This window comes from Bombina bombina, chromosome 3 (genome assembly GCF_027579735.1).
Source record: "Bombina bombina isolate aBomBom1 chromosome 3, aBomBom1.pri, whole genome shotgun sequence".
NCBI lineage: Eukaryota > Metazoa > Chordata > Amphibia > Anura > Bombinatoridae > Bombina > Bombina bombina.
In genome coordinates this window covers 127,109,488-127,128,030 of record NC_069501.1, presented here as the reverse complement: position 1 = coordinate 127,128,030, position 18,543 = coordinate 127,109,488, and the positions used below count along the sequence as shown (strand labels likewise).

Genomic DNA, 18,543 nt, shown 5'->3' with positions numbered 1-18,543 from the left:
AGCAGACAATCCTTTCTTCGGGGGGACTGGTCTCTCCATCTCGAGGTGTTAGCGGAGATTTGCAACAGAGAAATCTCATAGCATCCCGGCTCAATTCCAAGCTACCCAGATACGGGTCGCGATCCAGGGATCCTCGGGCGGAGCTAATAGATGCATTAGCAGTGCCTTGGAGGTTCAATCTAGTTAACGTTTTTCCACCGTTGCCACTTCTCCTCGGGTAGTGGCCCGCATCAAACAGGAGCAAGCTTTGGCAATACTAATTGCTCCATCGTGGCCGCGAAGGATGTGGATCGCAGACCTGGTGGTGATGTCTTCATCTCCTCCATGGAGGTTACCCTGTTGCAGGGATCTGGTGGAACAGGGTTCTTTTGTTCATCAAAATCTAGATTCTCTGAGGCCGACTGTGTTGAGATTGAACGCTTAGTCCTAGCCAAGAGAGGTTTTTCTGAGAGAGTGATTGATACTCTCATTCAAGCTTGAAAGCCAGCCACTCGTCGCATCTATTATATGTGTGGAGGACCTACTTATTCTTGTGTGAGGAGCGTGGATTCCCTTGGCATAAGTTCAAGGTTTCCAGGATTCTTTCCTTTCTCCAGGATGGTCTGGAAAAGGGCCTTTCTGCTAGTTCCCTAAAGGGACAGATTTCGGCTCTATCTGTTTTATTGCACAAGAGGCTTGCTGAGCTTTCTGATGTTCAGTCTTTTTTGTTCAGGCTAGAATCAGGTCTGTGTTAAGATCGTCCTCTCCTCCTTGGAGTTTAAATCTAGTTCTTAAAATTTTGCAGAGGGCTCCATTTGAGCCTATGCATGTGGTTGACATTAAATTACTGTCTTTAAAGGTTCTTTTTCTACTGGCTATTGCTTTGGCGCTGAGATAGCTCTAAGATGATTGCCCTGCAATGTGAACCTCCTTACCTAGTTTTTCATGCTGATCAGGCTGTTCTTCATACTGGGTTAGGTTTTCTCCCTAAGGTCGTTTCTGATTGTGGTTCCTTCCTTGTGTCCTAATCCTCCTCCTTCGAAGGAACGGTTATTTCATAATTTGGATGTGGTTCGGGCTTTGAAGTTCTATCTTCAAGATACAAAGGAATTTAAACAGACTCCTCCTTTGTTTGTTGTCTAGTCTGGGAAGCGTAGAGGGCAGAAGGCCTCTTCCACTTCCTTATCTTTTTGGTTGAGGAGTCTTATTCGCTTGGCTTATGAGACAGCGGGACATAAGCCTCCTCAGAGGATTAAGGCTCATTCAACTAGAGCTGTGGCTTACTCTTGGGCCTTTAAGAATGAGGCCTATATGGAGCAGATTTGTAGGGTGGCTACCTGGTCCTCCTTACATACCTTTTTTTTTTTTTTCGAAATTTTACAAGTTTGATGTTTTTGCTTCGGCTGAGGCAGCTTTTGGGAGAAAGGTTTTGCAGGCTGTGCTGTCCTCAGAGTAAGGTCTGCCTCTCTTTTTTACCCTCCCGTTTTCATTCAGTGTCCTCTAGAGCTTGGGTATATGTTTCCCACAAGTAAGGAATGAAGCTGTGGACTCTCCTCATAAAGAAGGAAATTATCTGGTAAGCATAATTTATGTTTTCCTTCTTAATATGAGGAGAGTCCACGGACCCCGCCCATTCTCTGTTGGGCGGACACTAATTTTTGTTTATTCTTCTGGCATCCTTTATACCCTGATATTTCTCTTACTGTTCCTTGTTTCCTTGGCAGAATGACTGGGATATGAGGGAAGTGGGACATGTATTTAAGCCTTTGGCTGTGGAGTTTTTACCTCCTCCTGGTGGCCAAGTTCTGTATTTCCCACAAGTAAGGAATGAAGCCGTGGACTCTCCTCATACAGAAGGAAAGGAAATTATCTGGTAAGCATAATTTGTTTTTTGTATGTTTGTAATTCTGTGTTTCTTGGACCTAAAGGTTGGAGATGTTAATTGTGTATTATAGGTTTCTAGAGCTGAGTTCTAATTTCTGCGTAATAGAATTCCAATGGCTGATGGGAGAGAGACCAGCCTATTTGAAAGGATGTTATGCTTTTGCTTGAACTGTTTGCTAGTTGTTTAAATACATTGTCACTTTAACCACTATAAATGTTGTGAATAATCTTTTCTTCAGAATCAACGTCGACAGCAGAAGTTTCAGAAAGCACAGTCTTTGAATGATGACGGCACCAATCCAGATGAAGCAAATGCTAATGGGGAAAGTATTTCACAGAATGACACTGAGAATGAAACTAGCCCTAAACTAGAAGATGAAATCACAACTGAGAAGCAATGCTTAAATGAAGATGATTCGGAAAGACTGCAAAATAATGCTGAAAATGGAATCCCATGTCCAAAAAATGCTACTGAAGCAATAGTAGCAGATCAGGAACTTGAGAATAAAATAACTACATTAAATCTTGAACAAGATATTAAAATAAATACAGACTCTCTAACAAACTGCACAAATCTAGATGCATCAGAGCTGGAAAATAACTTTAATACAGAGATAGCAAGTCTGGAAAATAACATTAATACGGAGATAGCAAGTCTGGAAAATAACATTAATACGGAGATAGCAAGTCTGGAAAATAACATTAATACAGAGAAAGCAAGTCTGGAAAATAACATTAATACAGAGAAAGCAAGTCTGGAAAATAACATTAATACAGAGAAAGCAAGTCTGGAAAATAACATTGAAACCAATTCCACAATTGTGGAAGATAATGACAAAGAAACAATGACACTTGGACATGGGGATGTTACTCAAATGAACAATGAAGATGCAGAGATCCACCAGCCTGCTACTCCTGCATTTAAATGTCCGAATGCTCAAGAAAATACCGACCAAGATGAACTAACAGATAATTTAAACAGACTAAATTTGAGCAATAGCGTTGAAGCTGCTGAAATAGAAATTGAAATAATCGATGACCATGAACCTGCCATGACACAATTATACGAAGTAGTAAATGAGGACCCAGTAACTGCCTTTTGTACTCTTTCTGATAGACAGGAGCTTCCAGCAGATGAATGTTCCGTCCTAAGTTGTCTTTATCAATTTACCCACAAAGAAAGTTTAGTAGGGAACAACCAACTTCTTTGTAATACATGTACAAAAAAACAGATAAACGGACCAAGAAAGAACAATAAAGGTAATATATTAAAATATCTTTTCCCCTTGAGATAGGAACATTGTTACTTTTTTTTTTTTCTAGTGAAGTCAAAATAAAACTCAAACTGATTGCATAGTGCATGACATTTCTTTCATGTAATTAGCAAGAGTCCATGAGCTAGTGACGTATGGGATATACATTCCTACCAGGAGGGGCAAAGTTTCCCAAACCTCAAAATGCCTATAAATACACCCCTCACCACACCCACAATTCAGTTTTACAAACTTTGCCTCCTATGGAGGTGGTGAAGTAAGTTTGTGCTAGATTCTACGTTGATATGCGCTCCGCAGCAAGTTGGAGCCTGGTTTTCCTCTCAGCGTGCAGTGAATGTCAGAGGGATGTGAGGAGAGTATTGCCTATTTGAATGCAGTGATCTCCTTCTACGGGGTCTATTTCATAGGTTCTCTGTTATCGGTCGTAGAGATTCATCTCTTACCTCCCTTTTCAGATCGACGATATACTCTTATTTATATACCATTACCTCTGCTGATTTTCGTTTCAGTACTGGTTTGGCTTTCTACAAACATGTAGATGAGTGTCCTGGGGTAAGTAAGTCTTATTTTCTGTGACACTCTAAGCTATGGTTGGGCACTTTATTTATAAAGTTCTAAATATATGTATTCAAACATTTATTTGCCTTGACTCAGGATGTTCAACATTCCTTATTTTCAGACAGTCAGTTTCATATTTGGGATAATGCATTTGAATCAATTTTTTTCTTACCTTAAAATTTGACTCTTTTTTTCCCTGTGGGCTATTAGGCTCGCGAGGGCTGAAAATGCTTCATTTTATTGCGTCATTCTTGGCGCGGACTTTTTTGGCGCAAAAAATCTTTTCTGTTTCCGGCGTCATACGTGTCGCCGGAAGTTGCGTCATTTTTTTTTTTTTTTTTTTTTTTTTAAAAATTTCAAATTTTTATTGGTGAAGAATTCTCAATTACAACAAAGACATAGTAAATGATTTTGGAGCACGCAGGCTCCTACAGAAAGTATAAACAGAAAAATTGGAACAATAACAGTATTTCAGATCAGAATGTGTTCATAAAATGAAAAATGAGCGAAATATAGCTCAAGTCAGATGAGGTGGGTTAGCTGGGGCGGGGGAAGGGGCTGGGGAGAAAGGGAAGGTAGTAGTGGTGTTAAAGGTAGAGATTTAGTTCTCATGTAGAGGGTACATGGTGAGGGTTGTCTAGTGTGTGTTTGCTCTAGTGTTCGGGGCCCAAGTAATGGTGTGGTTAGATTGCCAATCTGCCCACACTAGTTCAAATAGGTCTGAATTATTTAGAGAGTAAAAGATAGGTTTCTCCATGTTGTAGATGTATGCCATATAATTTAAGATGCATGACCATTTTGGAGGCGTCTCGGTTTTCCATGTCTTGGCTATTGTCGCTTTAGTAGCTGTTAACAAATAGATTGCTAGGTATGCTTGGTGTTTAGGTAACTTAGCAATGCCTATATGTAAAAGGGCATTAGAAGGAGTTGTGGGAAGTGTTATGCCTAATCTCCCTAGCGTACGGAAACAAGTACTCCATAAGGGTTTTAACTTAGGGCATTCCCACCATATGTGTAGAGAATCTCCTTTTTCTCCAACATAGGTGTGTCCGGTCCACGGCGTCATCCTTACTTGTGGGATATTCTCTTCCCCAACAGGAAATGGCAAAGAGCCCAGCAAAGCTGGTCACATGATCCCTCCTAGGCTCCGCCTACCCCAGTCATTCTCTTTGCCGTTGTACAGGCAACATCTCCACGGAGATGGCTTAGAGTTTTTTAGTGTTTAACTGTAGTTTTTATTATTCAATCAAGAGTTTGTTATTTTGAAATAGTGCTGGTATGTACTATTTACTCAGAAACAGAAAAGAGATGAAGATTTCTGTTTGTATGAGGAAAATGATTTTAGCAACCGTCACTAAAATCCATGGCTGTTCCACACAGGACTGTTGAGAGCAATTAACTTCAGTTGGGGGAACAGTGAGCAGTCTCTTGCTGCTTGAGGTATGACACATTCTAACAAGACGATGTAATGCTGGAAGCTGTCATTTTCCCTCTGGGATCCGGTAAGCCATGTTTATTACGATTGTAAATAAGGGCTTCAAAAAGGGCTTATTAAGACTGTAGACTTTTTTTGGGCTAAATCGATTGATTATTAACACATATTTAGCCTTGAGGAATCATTTTATCTGGGTATTTTGATATAATAATATCGGCAGGCACTGTTTTAGACACCTTATTCTTTAGGGGCTTTCCCAAAGCATAGGCAGAGCCTCATTTTCGCGCCGGTGTTGCGCACTTGTTTTTGAGAGGCATGGCATGCAGTCGCATGTGAGAGGAGCTCTGATACTTAGAAAAGACTTTCTGAAGGCGTCATTTGGTATCGTATTCCCCTTGGGGCTTGGTTGGGTCTCAGCAAAGCAGATACCAGGGACTGTAAAGGGGTTAAAGTTCAAAACGGCTCCGGTTCCGTTATTTTAAGGGTTAAAGCTTCCAAATTTGGTGTGCAATACTTTTAAGGCTTTAAGACACTGTGGTGAAAATTTGGTAAATTTTGAACAATTCCTTCATGTTTTTTCGCATTTGCAGTAATAAAGTGTGTTCAGTTTAAAATTTAAAGTGACAGTAACGGTTTTATTTTAAAACGTTTTTTGTACTTGTTATCAAGTTTATGCCTGTTTAACATGTCTGAACTACCAGATAGACTGTGTTCTGAATGTGGGGAAGCCAGAATTCCTATTCATTTAAATAAATGTGATTTATGTGACAATGACAATGATGCCCAAGATGATTCCTCAAGTGAGGGGAGTAAGCATGGTACTGCATCATTCCCTCCTTCGTCTACACGAGTCTTGCCCACTCAGGAGGCCCCTAGTACATCTAGCGCGCCAATACTCCTTACTATGCAACAATTAACGGCTGTAATGGATAATTCTGTCAAAAACATTTTAGCCAAAATGAACACTTATCAGCGTAAGCGCGACTGCTCTGTTTTAGATACTGAAGAGCATGACGACGCTGATATTAATATTTCTGAAGGGCCCCTAACTCAGTCTGATGGGGCCAGGGAGGTTTTGTCTGAGGGAGAAATTACTGATTCAGGGAACATTTCTCAACAAGCATAACCTGATGTGATTGCATTTAAATTTAAGTTGGAACATCTCCGCATTCTGCTTAAGGAGGTATTATGCACTCTGGATGATTGTGACAAGTTGGTCATCCCAGAGAAACTATGTAAAATGGACAAGTTCCTAGAGGTGCCGGGGCTCCCAGAAGCTTTTCCTATACCCAAGCGGGTGGCGGACATTGTTAATAAAGAATGGGAAAGGCCCGGTATTCCTTTCGTCCCTCCCCCCATATTTAAAAAATTGTTTCCTATGGTCGACCCCAGAAAGGACTTATGGCAGACAGTCCCCAAGGTCGAGGGAGCGGTTTCCACTTTAAACAAACGCACCACTATACCCATAGAGGATAGTTGTGCTTTCAAAGATCCTATGGATAAAAAATTAGAAGGTTTGCTTAAAAAGATGTTTGTTCAGCAGGGTTACCTTCTACAACCAATTTCATGCATTGTCCCTGTCGCTACAGCCGCATGTTTCTGGTTCGATGAGCTGATAAAGGCGGTCGACAGTGATTCTCCTCCTTATGAGGAGATTATGGACAGAATCAATGCTCTCAAATTGGCTAATTCTTTCACCCTAGACGCCACTTTGCAATTGGCTAGGTTAGCGGCTAAGAATTCTGGGTTTGCTATTGTGGCGCGCAGAGCGCTTTGGTTGAAATCTTGGTCGGCTGATGCGTCTTCCAAGAACAAGCTACTTAACATTCCTTTCAAGGGGAAAACGCTGTTTGGCCCTGACTTGAAAGAGATTATCTCGGATATCACTGGGGGTAAGGGCCACGCCCTTCCTCAGGATCGGCCTTTCAAGGCAAAAAATAAACCTAATTTTCGTCCCTTTCGTAGAAACGGACCAGCCCAAAGTGCTACGTCCTCTAAGCAAGAGGGTAATACTTCTCAAGCCAAGCCAGCTTGGAGACCAATGCAAGGCTGGAACAAGGGAAAGCAGGCCAAGAAACCTGCCACTGCTACCAAGACAGCATGAAATGTTGGCCCCCGATCCGGGACCGGATCTGGTGGGGGGCAGACTCTCTCTCTTCGCTCAGGCTTGGGCAAGAGATGTTCTGGATCCTTGGGCGCTAGAAATAGTCTCCCAAGGTTATCTTCTGGAATTCAAGGGACTTCCCCCAAGGGGGAGGTTCCACAGGTCTCAGTTGTCTTCAGACCACATAAAAAGACAGGCATTCTTACATTGTGTAGAAGACCTGTTAAAAATGGGAGTGATTCATCCCGTTCCATTAAGAGAACAAGGGATGGGGTTCTACTCCAATCTGTTTATAGTTCCCAAAAAAGAGGGAACGTTCAGACCAATCTTAGATCTCAAGATCTTAAACAAGTTTCTCAAGGTTCCATCGTTCAAGATGGAAACCATTCGAACTATTCTTCCTTCCATCCAGGAAGGTCAATTCATGACCACGGTGGATTTAAAGGATGCGTATCTACATATTCCTATCCACAAGGAACATCATCGGTTCCTGAGGTTCGCATTCCTGGACAAACATTACCAGTTCGTGGCGCTTCCTTTCGGATTAGCCACTGCTCCAAGGATTTTCACAAAGGTACTAGGGTCCCTTCTAGCTGTGCTAAGACCAAGGGGCATTGCTGTAGTACCTTACTTGGACGACATTCTGATTCAAGCGTCGTCCCTTCCTCAAGCAAAGGCTCACACGGACATTGTCCTGGCCTTTCTCAGATCTCACGGATGGAAAGTGAACGTGGAAAAGAGTTCTCTATCTCCGTCAACAAGGGTTCCCTTCTTGGGAACAATAATAGACTCCTTAGAAATGAGGATTTTTCTGACAGAGGCCAGAAAAACAAAACTTCTAGACTCTTGTCGGATACTCCATTCCGTTCCTCTTCCTTCCATAGCTCAGTGCATGGAAGTGATCGGGTTGATGGTAGCGGCAATGGACATAGTTCCTTTTGCACGCATTCATCTAAGACCATTACAACTGTGCATGCTCAGTCAGTGGAATGGGGACTATACAGACTTGTCTCCGAAGATACAAGTAAATCAGAGGACCAGAGACTCACTCCGTTGGTGGCTGTCCCTGGACAACCTGTCACGAGGGATGACATTCCGCAGACCAGAGTGGGTCATTGTCACGACCGACGCCAGTCTGATGGGCTGGGGCGCGGTCTGGGGATCCCTGAAAGCTCAGGGTCTTTGGTCTCGGGAAGAATCTCTTCTACCGATAAATATTCTGGAACTGAGAGCGATATTCAATGCTCTCAAGGCTTGGCCTCAGCTAGCGAGGGCCAAGTTTATACGGTTTCAATCAGACAACATGACAACTGTTGCGTACATCAACCATCAGGGGGGAACAAGGAGTTCCCTGGCGATGGAAGAAGTGACCAAAATCATTCTATGGGCGGAGTCTCACTCCTGCCACCTGTCTGCTATCCACATCCCAGGAGTGGAAAATTGGGAAGCGGATTTTCTGAGTCGTCAGACATTGCATCCGGGGGAGTGGGAACTCCATCCGGAAATCTTTGCCCAAGTCACTCAGCTGTGGGGCATTCCAGACATGGATCTGATGGCCTCTCGTCAGAACTTCAAAGTTCCTTGCTACGGGTCCAGATCCAGGGATCCCAAGGCGGCTCTAGTGGATGCACTAGTAGCACCTTGGACCTTCAAACTAGCTTATGTGTTCCCGCCGTTTCCTCTCATCCCCAGGCTGGTAGCCAGGATCAATCAGGAGAGGGCGTCGGTGATCTTGATAGCTCCTGCGTGGCCACGCAGGACTTGGTACGCAGATCTGGTGAATATGTCATCGGCTCCTCCTTGGAAGCTACCTTTGAGACGAGACCTTCTTGTTCAGGGTCCGTTCGAACATCCGAATCTGGTTTCACTCCAGCTGACTGCTTGGAGATTGAACGCTTGATCTTATCGAAGCGAGGATTCTCAGATTCTGTTATTGATACTCTTGTTCAGGCCAGAAAGCCTGTAACTAGAAAGATTTACCACAAAATTTGGAAAAAATATATCTGTTGGTGTGAATCTAAAGGATTCCCTTGGGACAAGGTTAAGATTCCTAGGATTCTATCCTTCCTTCAAGAAGGATTGGAAAAAGGATTATCTGCAAGTTCCCTGAAGGGACAGATTTCTGCCTTGTCTGTGTTACTTCACAAAAAGCTGGCCGCTGTGCCAGATGTTCAAGCCTTTGTTCAGGCTCTGGTTAGAATTAAGCCTGTTTACAAACCTTTGACTCCTCCTTGGAGTCTCAATTTAGTTCTTTCAGTTCTTCAGGGGGTTCCGTTTGAAACCTTGCATTCCGTTGATATTAAGTTATTATCTTGGAAAGTTTTGTTTTTAGTTGCAATTTCTTCTGCTAGAAGAGTTTCAGAATTATCTGCTCTGCAGTGTTCTCCTCCTTATCTGGTGTTCCATGCAGATAAGGTGGTTTTACGTACTAAACCTGGTTTTCTTCCAAAAGTTGTTTCTAACAAAAACATTAACCAGGAGATTATCGTACCTTCTCTGTGTCCGAAACCAGTTTCAAAGAAGGAACGTTTGTTGCACAATTTGGATGTTGTTCGCGCTCTAAAATTCTATTTAGATGCTACAAAGGATTTTAGACAAACATCTTCCTTGTTTGTTGTTTATTCCGGTAAAAGGAGAGGTCAAAAAGCAACTTCTACCTCTCTCTCTTTTTGGATTAAAAGCATCATCAGATTGGCTTACGAGACTGCCGGACGGCAGCCTCCCGAAAGAATCACAGCTCATTCCACTAGGGCTGTGGCTTCCACATGGGCCTTCAAGAACGAGGCTTCTGTTGATCAGATATGTAGGGCAGCGACTTGGTCTTCACTGCACACTTTTACCAAATTTTACAAGTTTGATACTTTTGCTTCTTCTGAGGCTATTTTTGGGAGAAAGGTTTTGCAAGCCGTGGTGCCTTCCATTTAGGTGACCTGATTTGCTCCCTCCCTTCATCCGTGTCCTAAAGCTTTGGTATTGGTTCCCACAAGTAAGGATGACGCCGTGGACCGGACACACCTATGTTGGAGAAAACAGAATTTATGTTTACCTGATAAATTACTTTCTCCAACGGTGTGTCCGGTCCACGGCCCGCCCTGGTTTTTTTAATCAGGTCTGATAATTTATTTTCTTTAACTACAGTCACCACGGTACCATATGGTTTCTCCTATGCAAATATTCCTCCTTAACGTCGGTCGAATGACTGGGGTAGGCGGAGCCTAGGAGGGATCATGTGACCAGCTTTGCTGGGCTCTTTGCCATTTCCTGTTGGGGAAGAGAATATCCCACAAGTAAGGATGACGCCGTGGACCGGACACACCGTTGGAGAAAGTAATTTATCAGGTAAACATAAATTCTGTTTTTGCCGCAATTACGCCAGCATAGGGGAGATGCAGAGTCAAACATTTTGTTAAGTCTCGCAGGGGTAAGGTACCAGTGCGTTAAGAGTTTGTAATAGGTTTCGAAGAGTGTAACACAGTGTAATGCTTTTTTGGTGAGGGAGATTACATGTTGCCATACCTGTGGGGGTAAAGTCAGGTTCAGAACCGATTCCCATGTGAGTAAGTGAGGAAGCTTATTCTCAGGGTCTGAGTTTCCTATTAAGGTGTAATGCATTGATAGTGGTCTGTGTAATTTGTTACCTTGTTGCCAAGTCGTTTCCCAGAGTGTACGGGGTCGGTGCAACTCGGGTCGAAATCCCCAACTAATAAGAAAGTTCTTTAGTCTTGTATATTCATATGTCATGTACCTGGGTAAGTTGAAGCCAACCTTTGTTTCTGAGAGTGTCATGAAGCGTGGGGTTGGTGAAGTAACCCAAATGTCAGCTACTGTTTGTATTCCAATTCTTGTCCAGCCATGAGGATGAGAGTCAGGTAAGCCTCGTAAGAGACCCGTCAAGGGAGTGATAGGTGAGGGATGTGGGGCGATGTGTGGATAATGTCTTAGCTTATCCCACATGGCGAGGCATTCTCGTATTATGTTGTTGCTAATGTCTGTGGTCCGTCTTAGGTGGGCAGAAATCCAAATTAAGTCGGGTAAAAATATATGGTTTGGGAGGGAGGCTTGTTCTATGGTTTTCCATTTACTAGGGGAGTCTTTCGCACCCCATTGCGAGATGTGAGTGAGCATGGCTCCCTCGTAATAGGGAGGCTATACCTCCTCTACTAAGGGGGCTTTGAAGAATTTTATGCGCCACTCTGGGGGGTTTGTGTTGCCATATATATTTTGTAAATTCACTCTGAAATTGGTGGAGGAGATACCCCGGGATACGAAAAGGTAGACCTCTAAATAAATAAGTAATTTTGGGTAGGAAAGACATCTTAAGGGCCGTTAACCTACCTATCCATGAGATGTAAGTGTAGTCCCATTTGTCTTTCAGAGTGCGCAGTTCGGCTAAAAGGGGCAGGTAATTGTCTTTGATCATCTGAGGGATATTGTTTGATATCTTAACACCTAAATGGGAGATGAAGTTGTTAACGCAGTGTACTCTATATTGAGCCTTTAGGGTGTCAACTGTGTCCTGTGAAAATCCCCAGGTAAAGATTTCTGTTTTATCTAAGTTTAATTTGTAAAGTGACATGTCTCCAAAGGAGTCTAAGATTTCTATCAGTCTCAGGAATGAGGATAGGGGGTCTGAGGAGAATATTGTGATGTCGTCAGCAAAGAGTGCAATTTTGTGAATAGTGCCATGTAGGCGGATGCCGTCGATTTTTTTATCTTGTCTGATTTGTTCTGCTAATGGCTCGATTGCCAGGGCAAAAAGAAGAGGTGAGAGTGGACACCCTTGTCTGGTGCCATTAGATATTGGAAAGGGGGGGGCGAGGTGAAGCCTAGGCCTCTAACTACTGCTGTGGGAGTGGAGTAAAGAGCCTGTATCGCTTTGATAATTTGATCTGGGAAACCAAAAATTTTAAGGGCTTCCCATAAATAGGACCACCTAATGCGGTCAAAAGCCTTCTCTGCATCTAATGAGATTACAGAGAATGGCCTATTTAGTCTGGTGGATTCAGTGCAGATGTTTAAGAGACGTCTAGTATTGTCTGGTCCCTCGCGATGAGGGATAAATCCTACTTGGTCTGAGTTTATAAGTTTCGGGAGTAGTTTAGAAATGCGTGTAGCAAATAATTTGGCATAAATTTTAACATCTAAATTAATCAGGGAAATTGGCCTGTAATTGGAGCATAAAGATGGATCTTTTTGGGGCTTAGGAATAGTAATCACCGTGGCTTCCAAGAATTCCTGACTGAACCTGCCCTGTTCTCTAGCGTGATTAAAAAACCTTAAGAGTAATGGGGTTAGTTCGTTTGTGTATGTTTTGTAGAAGGCTGCTGAGTAGCCATCCGGGCCCGGAGTTTTGAAAGGTTTTAGATGCGTTATTACGTGTTTAATTTCCTTAGAGGTGAAGGGGGATGAGAGTGTTTCTTGGTCGTCAGGCGACAATGAGGGGAGATTTAAACTGCGAAGGAAGGAGCAAATCCTATCGACAGGGGTTAATTTATCACTTGCATTTTTTTCTAAATTGTATAGGTTTGAGTAGAATTTCTCAAAACATGTACCAATGTCTAAGGGTTTGCGGTGTGTCTGGTTCTCAAATTGGATCTGGTGAATTCTTGAGGTACTCGCTCTGTTTTTAAGTTTATTGGCTAGTAGTGTATCTGCTTTGTTACTCTTGTGGTAAGTAATCTGTTTCAATTTAAATAAATTAGCTTGGGTGCGTTTTAGCTCTAGCTGGTTGATATGATTTTTAATCTGTATAATTTGAGCTGTGGTTCCATCTGAGGGTGTACTTCTATTTAGGAGTTCTAGTCGACGCAATTCAATATGAGATTTAGAGAGGGGTAGGCCAGATAGCTTTTTAAGATGAGCTTGTCTTTTAATTATGAGACCTCTAAAGGTGGCCTTTGCCGCACCCCAGAGTGTGTCGTCTCTGACCTGGTTATTATCATTAGTTTGGCAGTAGAAGGTTATGTCTTTTCTCAGGGTTTCCTTGAATGCAGCATCCTGTAGGATGTCATGTGGAAGGCGCCATGAAGGCCTCACATTATGTCGTTCCGTTGAGCGGAGAGTTACTGAAACTAGGTCATGGTCAGACCATGGGCATAGGGAGATGTTAGAATGTTTGACTTGGTCAAGGGTTTCTGCTGAGCAAAAAACATAGTCGAGTCTGGAGTACGTTTTATGAGGGAATGAGAAGTGAGTGTAGTCTCTGTCTCTAGCATGAAGTGAACGCCATACATCAAAGTAGCAGAAGTGGGTAATAATTTGTCTGAACTTTTGGGAAAGTTGAGCAGGAGGGTTAGCATGTTTTGTACGGGTAGTTCTTTTTCTGTCTAGTACTGGGTCCCAAGTCATGTTGAAGTCCCCCGCCAGTAAGACTCTGCCTATTTTTATCCGGTCAACTGTGTAGGATCCGTTTGAGGTATCTAGGTTGATGTGAGTTAGGGAGATAGATAGAGACTAAGGTGTGATCAGTATGGTCTAGCTTACATGTTAGAATGAGAAATCTAGATTGCGGGTCTTTTAGAACTTGGATTAGTTCATAGGCTATTCTTTTGTGAATTAAAATTGCTGTGCCTCTGGCTTTTTTTTGAGAAAGAGGTGTGTTCGAGAACAGTGTAATCTTTAGATATTGTGTAAGGAGGGTTGTCTAATGACCAATGTGTCTCCTGGAGGAAGGCTACGTCAGGGTTATGGAATTTGAGTGACCTAGCTAAAAGGCTACGCTTATGTGGGGAGTTTAGGCCTCTTACATTATGGGTTAGTATTTTGAGGGGGGGCATAGGGAGGTATGGGGAGTAGATCAGGTCTTTTAATAAAAGTTAGTGTAGGTGGGGAGGGTAGGGGGAGGGGAATAGACAACAGGTGGAGTGAGGGAAAGTTAGCGAAAAATAGTTAGCTATGGTGGAGCCCTAGCGTGGGCTGCCTGTGGGGGGGAGAGAAGCAAACAGAAACAGGGGTCTATGGGATGAACCCCGCTCCGCAGTAATCACTGTAAATTAACTTACGATTACATGTGCGCAATTCTTAAATTAATACAACAACATTAAAATAACAATCAAACACATAACTTAATTGTACTATCTAATAGTAAACTTTTTAAACTTTAACTCAATATCAGTTATGATCTGTTGGAGACAGGTCAAACTTCCAGGTTAAATGAAGTCTAGGTAAGTTCCGTTAAAGGCTACCAGACGTGTTTTTACGGTGGGTTAGTTTTAGGTTTCTTAGCTCTTTGCTCTTTAATAGACCATTCGGGAGCCGAAGCTCTCAGCTTTGGGTAGGTTGGCTGTAATGGTGGAGGTTGTTCCTGGTGTAGGCCCCATGTGGCCAAGAGAGCCATACCTTGAGGTATGGAGTTGATTGTGTGGCTCTGGTTATTTCTGGTGACCACTAGGTTTGTAGGATGACCCCACCTGTACTTAATATTGGCCTTCCTGAGTGTTAGAGTAATTAGTTGGAAGGTTTTACGGTACTGCAGTGTATGAGTTGAAAGGTCAGGCAGAAGCTGAATATCTTTGAATTTTTCTGGCATAGGCGGTCTTTTGAAGGCTGCTTGCATAAGTTTGTCTTTATATATGTAGCTGTGGAAGCAGACAATTACATCTCTTGGTTTGTCGGCGGGAGCAAGTCGTGATCTTAAAGCTCTATGGGCTCTTTCCATTGTATCAGTATGTCCATCTGGGGTGCCCACGAGTACTGCAAACAGCTCCTTTAGATAGGGTTGGAGATGAGTATTCTCTACAGTTTCTGGGATGCCCCGAAACCGGATATTATTTCTGCGAGATCTGTCTTCAATGTCTGCCATTTTAAATTCAAGTTGAGTCATCTGGTCTGCTAGGGTTTCAGAATAAGTGAGCAGGTTTGATTGATCTACTGCTAGATCATCCTGTTTCCGCTCAAGTGCTTCAACCCTCTCCCCAATCTCTGAAATTTCCTTTTTCAATTCCGCAGAGGAACGTTGAATTTCCTGGGTGATAGAGCGTGTTTGACTGGCCAACATATGTTGTAGGGTAGCTTTAGTAATGTAATGATGTGATGGCGCTTCTGAGTGCACACTGGAATGAGATTCAGCATCTATCGACTCAGGGTCACTCATCTCCTCGTTGGTGACAGGGTTAGATTCTTTTCCCGATTGAGTAAAATGATCATAAACAGTCTTCTGAGTGTTGGTGGAGGGTTTCCCCTGTCGTCTGGGCCCATGGGGCATTGTGCTAAGACTGTTAGGTATATCTGTAAGTTAAAAATTAGCACCAACCTTCTATTATAGAGCACTCTTAGAACAATCTGAAAAGTATAAAACACCGTATAGCAAAGTTTACTAGTTCTGATATGTATTGCTAGACTGCGGAGCAGGGATCAACAACACCTTCTATATTTATGGCATTTTGTTACAGCATCACATAATAGATAGAAATTGAACCTCTCGGTCCCAACATACAAGTTCAAGTAAGTGAATCGCTGGCACCTCAGGGAGTGGTGGGATACGACTGTGTAGAAGGGAAAAAGGAGAAGGGAAGTGACCAGTCCAGACTGACTGGACCGGAAAGGGAGAGGTGCCAGAGAAAGTTAACAATCAGTGCAACTCAACAGAATACTGAGTGGAGGTGAATAAGATACCCTACTATTAAGTCATTAAGTTGTTAATTCAGGAGTGTAGGTGTAGGTGGTGTTCTTCAGGGTACAAGATTTCAGAAGGTGTGTTTCAGTGGTGGAAGTGCAATGTGGGAAGACCAGGCTATGTGTAGTGATTGTGTTTGCTGCAACGTGTCAGTGTATGTATGGCTAGGGGAGTGTGTCAATGTATGTGTCTATGTGTATGCACCCCGGGGGGTAAGTGTTGATTTCACTGCTTAGTAGCTTTAGGTAAATATATAGGCTAGGTTGGGTCACAAAAACCTTTAGTGAGAGGACAGTACTTTTCAGCCAAACTATTAGCGTATCACATAAATGGAAAGTTGCACCAGCACTTATTGTAATACACTTAGAAACCTGTGGGAAAAAGGTGTATGATTAAGGCAGCAATATAAAATCACACTCCACCTCAGGCTGTGAGCCTGAGGACAATGAAGCTGTCGCAGCAGCTGGTATAAATGAAAAAGAGATTAGTATGAAAATGTCTCAAAAGCAACAGTCCTCATAGGGGAAGCCTAGGAGAATAATGGATCTCTTCACTACCGTTATGTGGAAAAGTTCAATAATCACAAAATTCAAATTGACTTGAGGTGAGTTTATACAGGTGATTTGCAACAAAGTTCCAGTAAAGCTCCTGTGGCATTCCTTTTTACCCTCTTGGGTCTGGCTATGATGGTTAGATGGAGCAGAAAATATGTTTACAAGTCTATGACACTGTAGTGACTCAGAGAATGTAGGAAAGGAGGGCCCAACTTGCACTGGAATTGTGTGGGCAAATCAGTGTAGGGTTAGTGTTTGCAAGTTTAAAAACTTTATAGGGACAGGCAAAAACAGTCAAAGATAAGTAAAAAGGTAGCCCAAAGGCAACGGTCTCACCCGGTCAGATGGTATGCTCTATCTCCTCTGCATGCTTTGGTGTGCAGGATGTTGAGGCCAAGTTAGTGAAGAGGTCCCACACAGGCTTCTCCCCAAGTTGCAGGCTTTCCTGTTAGTTGTGGAGGTCTGCCTAAGTGGTCACACCCCGCACCAGACAGCCTGCAGACTGGTTCCAAATAGAAGCGTGTCTTTGTTGCCACCTGGTAGTTCTGGTTTAGTGCACTTGCCAATAAAGGTGCGTTAGGTCTTTACAAATGAGTCCACTATATGGCTGGTGCAGAGCTTTATGATGAAAGGCACCAGTATTAGCATTAAGGTTATCCTCCCTGCTTATCAGAAAATGTCCGGTGGGAGTTAGAGCGATGGACTTTTTTTTTTTTTTTTTTTTTTTTTTTTAGGTGGACTTGGAGATTGATGCTGATAAATCTTCATATTTATTTAAAATGGAATTTATTCGTTCTTTACTTAAAGAAGTACTAATTGCTTTAGAAATAGAGGATTCTGGTCCTCTTGATACTAATTCTAAACGTTTAGATAAGGTATTTAAATCTCCTGTGGTTATTCCAGAAGTTTTTCCTGTTCCTAATGCTATTTCTGAAGTAATTTCCAGAGAATGGGATGAATTGGGTAATTCATTTACTCCTTCTAAACGTTTTAAGCAATTATATCCTGTGCCGTCTGACAGATTAGAATTTTGGGACAAAATCCCTAAAGTCGATGGGGCTATTTCTACCCTTGCTAAACGTACTACTATTCCTACGTCAGATGGTACTTCGTTTAAAGATCCTTTAGATAGGAAAATTGAATCCTTTCTAAGAAAAGCTTATCTGTGTTCAGGTAATCTTCTTAGACCTGCTATATCATTGGCTGATGTTGCTGCAGCTTCAACTTTTTGGTTGGAGACTTTAGCGCAACAAGTAACAGATCATGATTCTCATAATAATTATTATTCTTCTTCAGCATGCTAATAATTTTATCTGTGATGCCATTTTTGATATTATCAGAGTTGATGTCAGGTTTATGTCTCTAGCTATTTTAGCTAGAAGAGCTTTATGGCTTAAAACTTGGAATGCTGATATGGCTTTTTATTATTATTATCGGTTATTTGTAGAGCGCCAACAGATTCCGCAGCGCTAAATCAACTCTACTTTCCATTTCTTTCCAGGGTAACAAATTATTTGGTTCTCAGTTGGATTCTATTATCTCAACTGTTACTTGTGGGAAAGGAACTTTTTTACCACAGGATAAAAAATCTAAGGGTAAAAACAGGGCTAATAATCGTTTTCGTTCCTTTCGTTTCAACAAAGAACAAAAGCCTGATCCTTCATCCTCAGGAGCAGTTTCAGTTTGGAAACCATCTCCAGTCTGGAATAAATCCAAGCCTTCTAGAAAGGCAAAGCCTGCTTCTAAGTCCACATGAAGGTGTGGCCCTCATTCCAGCTCAGCTGGTAGGGGGCAGGTTACGTTTTTTCAAAGAAATTTGGATCAATTCTGTTCACAATCTTTGGATTCAGAACATTGTTTGAGAAGGGTACAGAATTGGTTTCAAGATGAGACCTCCTGCAAAGAGATTTTTTCTTTCCCGTGTCCCAGTAAATCCAGTGAAAGCTCAAGCATTTCTGAATTGTGTTTCAGATCTAGAGTTGGCTGGTGTAATTATGCCAGTTCCAGTTCTGGAACAGGGGATGGGGTTTTATTCAAATCTCTTCATTGTACCAAAGAAGGAGAATTCCTTCAGACCAGTTCTGGATCTAAAAATATTGAATCGTTATGTAAGGATACCAACGTTCAAAATGGTAACTGTA

At 42.4% G+C, this 18,543-nt stretch overlaps 1 protein-coding gene across 2 annotated transcripts in view; it reads left to right on the top strand.

Annotated features, from left to right (window-relative positions):
- Positions 1-18,543, top strand: part of USP16 (ubiquitin specific peptidase 16) — a 181,268-nt gene that overhangs the window by 75,066 nt on the left and 87,659 nt on the right. For both annotated transcript variants that reach the window (XM_053705988.1, XM_053705989.1), the window contains one exon: positions 2,103-3,123. In XM_053705988.1, the coding sequence (XP_053561963.1) occupies positions 2,103-3,123 (1,021 nt within the window). The remainder of the gene's footprint in view (positions 1-2,102; positions 3,124-18,543) is intronic.